Here is a 2,355-nt window from a genome sequence, read left to right as displayed (position 1 = left end):
CTAAACTGTATATACACTGCAATGGGAATCGAGAAAAATTCGTAGCCACAATTGATCAGCCGCCATTTTAATTGGAACGATATTTGAGTGAATCAGAAGCGTGCTGCGATCGACATATCAATCAATGTATTAGCGATGTATCTATCTGGAAATTTATTTGGACATGAATGACATGTAAACAAAAATAATGTCACTTCAATTTTATTAGTACATTTAATAAAATAACATTAATAACACTTTTCATATCCTACATCGTTAACATATGTGCAGGAATTAATTCATTTAATACAAAAATTCTTATCTATGAAATGAAATGCCCTTTTTATTTCTTTGCCCACACCCAAGCACACAGCACTTCATGTTGACTTTGACGATCGAAAATTAATTTGTGAAATTATCATTATTTTAAACGTTACGAGATAAAATATTATATGAAATATATAAAAGAGTAGAAATATATATTTATCTCAATATCTAACTTTAATCGCTTAAAGTTTCTTGTACTTAAATGAGAAAATATATGTATATATAGGAAAATATATATTTTCTATTGCATTATCGCATTATTCTGTCTATTTTATTTTATCTGCGTATAATAATTCTATTTTATTTACACGAATATTTTCAAAAACGTGCTAATTTATTATAGAATAATATTATTGCTAATAATTGTATTAAAATCTTTATTATATAAATTTCTTCAAAATATTCATTCCTGTATAACTGATTATGTTGTTTTATGAGAATAAGAGTTTACATGAGTATATTGTGCTTCTCTGGAAAATAAAATTTATTATAATAAGACCTCCCAGCTAACCAAGATTAATAATAAGTTACTGAATAGTCAATTTTTGGATAGTTAATGTTTCCACTTCTGTGTTTTATTATTTGGCATTGATAATATAAGATGTTTTTTTGCCATGCCTCATAACTTAAAGAAGTAGAACATTAACTACACAGAAGTTGACTATTGGATAATTTGTCAATTTTAATTAACTGAATTAATAATAGTCGACTATTAAGCGACTATTAGTTGACATTTGGGCTGATTTCGAGGTCGACTATTGACTTCTCCAGTTAACTTTTAGTCGACTTCATGTTGTTTAGGGAATTACGAAAAACAATTTATATAAACAATTTATATTTGAGAAAATTTATATATAATTTTTGAGAATTTGTTACGATGCTTCATTAAGTACTTATTGTTAAGACTGTAATGCAATCCTGCAATCTTGGATTAACTTCATTGTTGAAAAATTGGATACATGATAATCACTAAAACATTCTTCCAATTATACGATTAATAATAAAATTTTAATTTCAATTTAAATATTTGAACTTAAATAATAAATGTATATTTTTTTAAAGAAGAAAGATATTTTAAGCAAAATAAATTTTGACGAAAGAATTATATAAACTTTGTAGCGCACTATGATATTTGTTTACGCAGTGACATTTACGTTAATTTCTTATATACGATACTTAACGCTGCTTGCATAACTATGACTTAAAAAAGTTTTTCGAGTGATTTCGAATGATAAAATAAAGCAGTAATTTTAGTACCTGCACTGAATAAAAAATGCACGTAAACATAATAAAAAATTCATTAAAATTTGTTCAATGCACAATTTTATTCTCATAATGATTTAAGTTTTATAAAACATTGTAACAATGAATATGTATTGATACAATTAAATATTACCTTAACGTTTCTCTTTAATAGACTTTATTAACTAATGAAACAATTGGTTAATATAATGATTTAAATACAGTTCCACATCCATCGATATCTGGTATAAGAAATACTTCATTAGTAGTATTCTGTTTTTAAGTAAAGAGATCGGAATAGATTTGAGGAATGAAATCTTCATTTTTTACAATACCAATTAGAGAGCTTAATTGTCTAGCTTTTCTATGTCGTATTTTTTTTCTTCGTGCACATTATCATTTGCATTGGACATTTTAGTAAGTTTCGCGAAAGTGAGATTTTGTATCTCCTGCATTGACAAGAAAATATCAAATTCTTGTTTCAGAGTTTGCTGGATTTTTACGGACATCATGGAATCCATTCCGAGATCGGTCAGAGATGAATTTTGAATTAAAACTTTCATGACACTTATGTCTGTAATATGAAATATACGATTATAATTATACTATAATGTATTATTCATAAATCAGTTAATTAAAAAGTATAATAAGTATAAATATATGTATATGATAAGATTGTACAAAAGTCCCTACCTAAAATATTTGCGACAGTTTCCATCAAACTGTCACGTCCGGAAGATCCTACTTCCTTTCCAGCTATAACTATGCTACTCACAATCGGCCGACTTTGAAGTAAAAACTTATCAA

General features: G+C 26.4%; 1 protein-coding gene across 1 annotated transcript in view; it reads right to left on the bottom strand.

The window, feature by feature from the left end:
- Positions 1–1,895: 1,895 nt before the first annotated feature.
- LOC105621942 (fatty acid synthase-like) overlaps positions 1,896–2,355 on the bottom strand; it is a 13,338-nt gene continuing 12,878 nt past the window's right edge. The window contains exon 9 of the mRNA XM_012203378.1: positions 1,896–2,122. Within this exon, the coding sequence (XP_012058768.1) occupies positions 1,896–2,122 (227 nt within the window). The remainder of the gene's footprint in view (positions 2,123–2,355) is intronic.

Source organism: Atta cephalotes (genome assembly GCF_000143395.1).
Source record: "Atta cephalotes unplaced genomic scaffold scaffold00038, whole genome shotgun sequence".
In the NCBI taxonomy this organism is placed as follows: Eukaryota; Metazoa; Arthropoda; class Insecta; order Hymenoptera; family Formicidae; genus Atta; species Atta cephalotes.
This window is presented reverse-complemented; position numbering and strand designations above follow the sequence as displayed.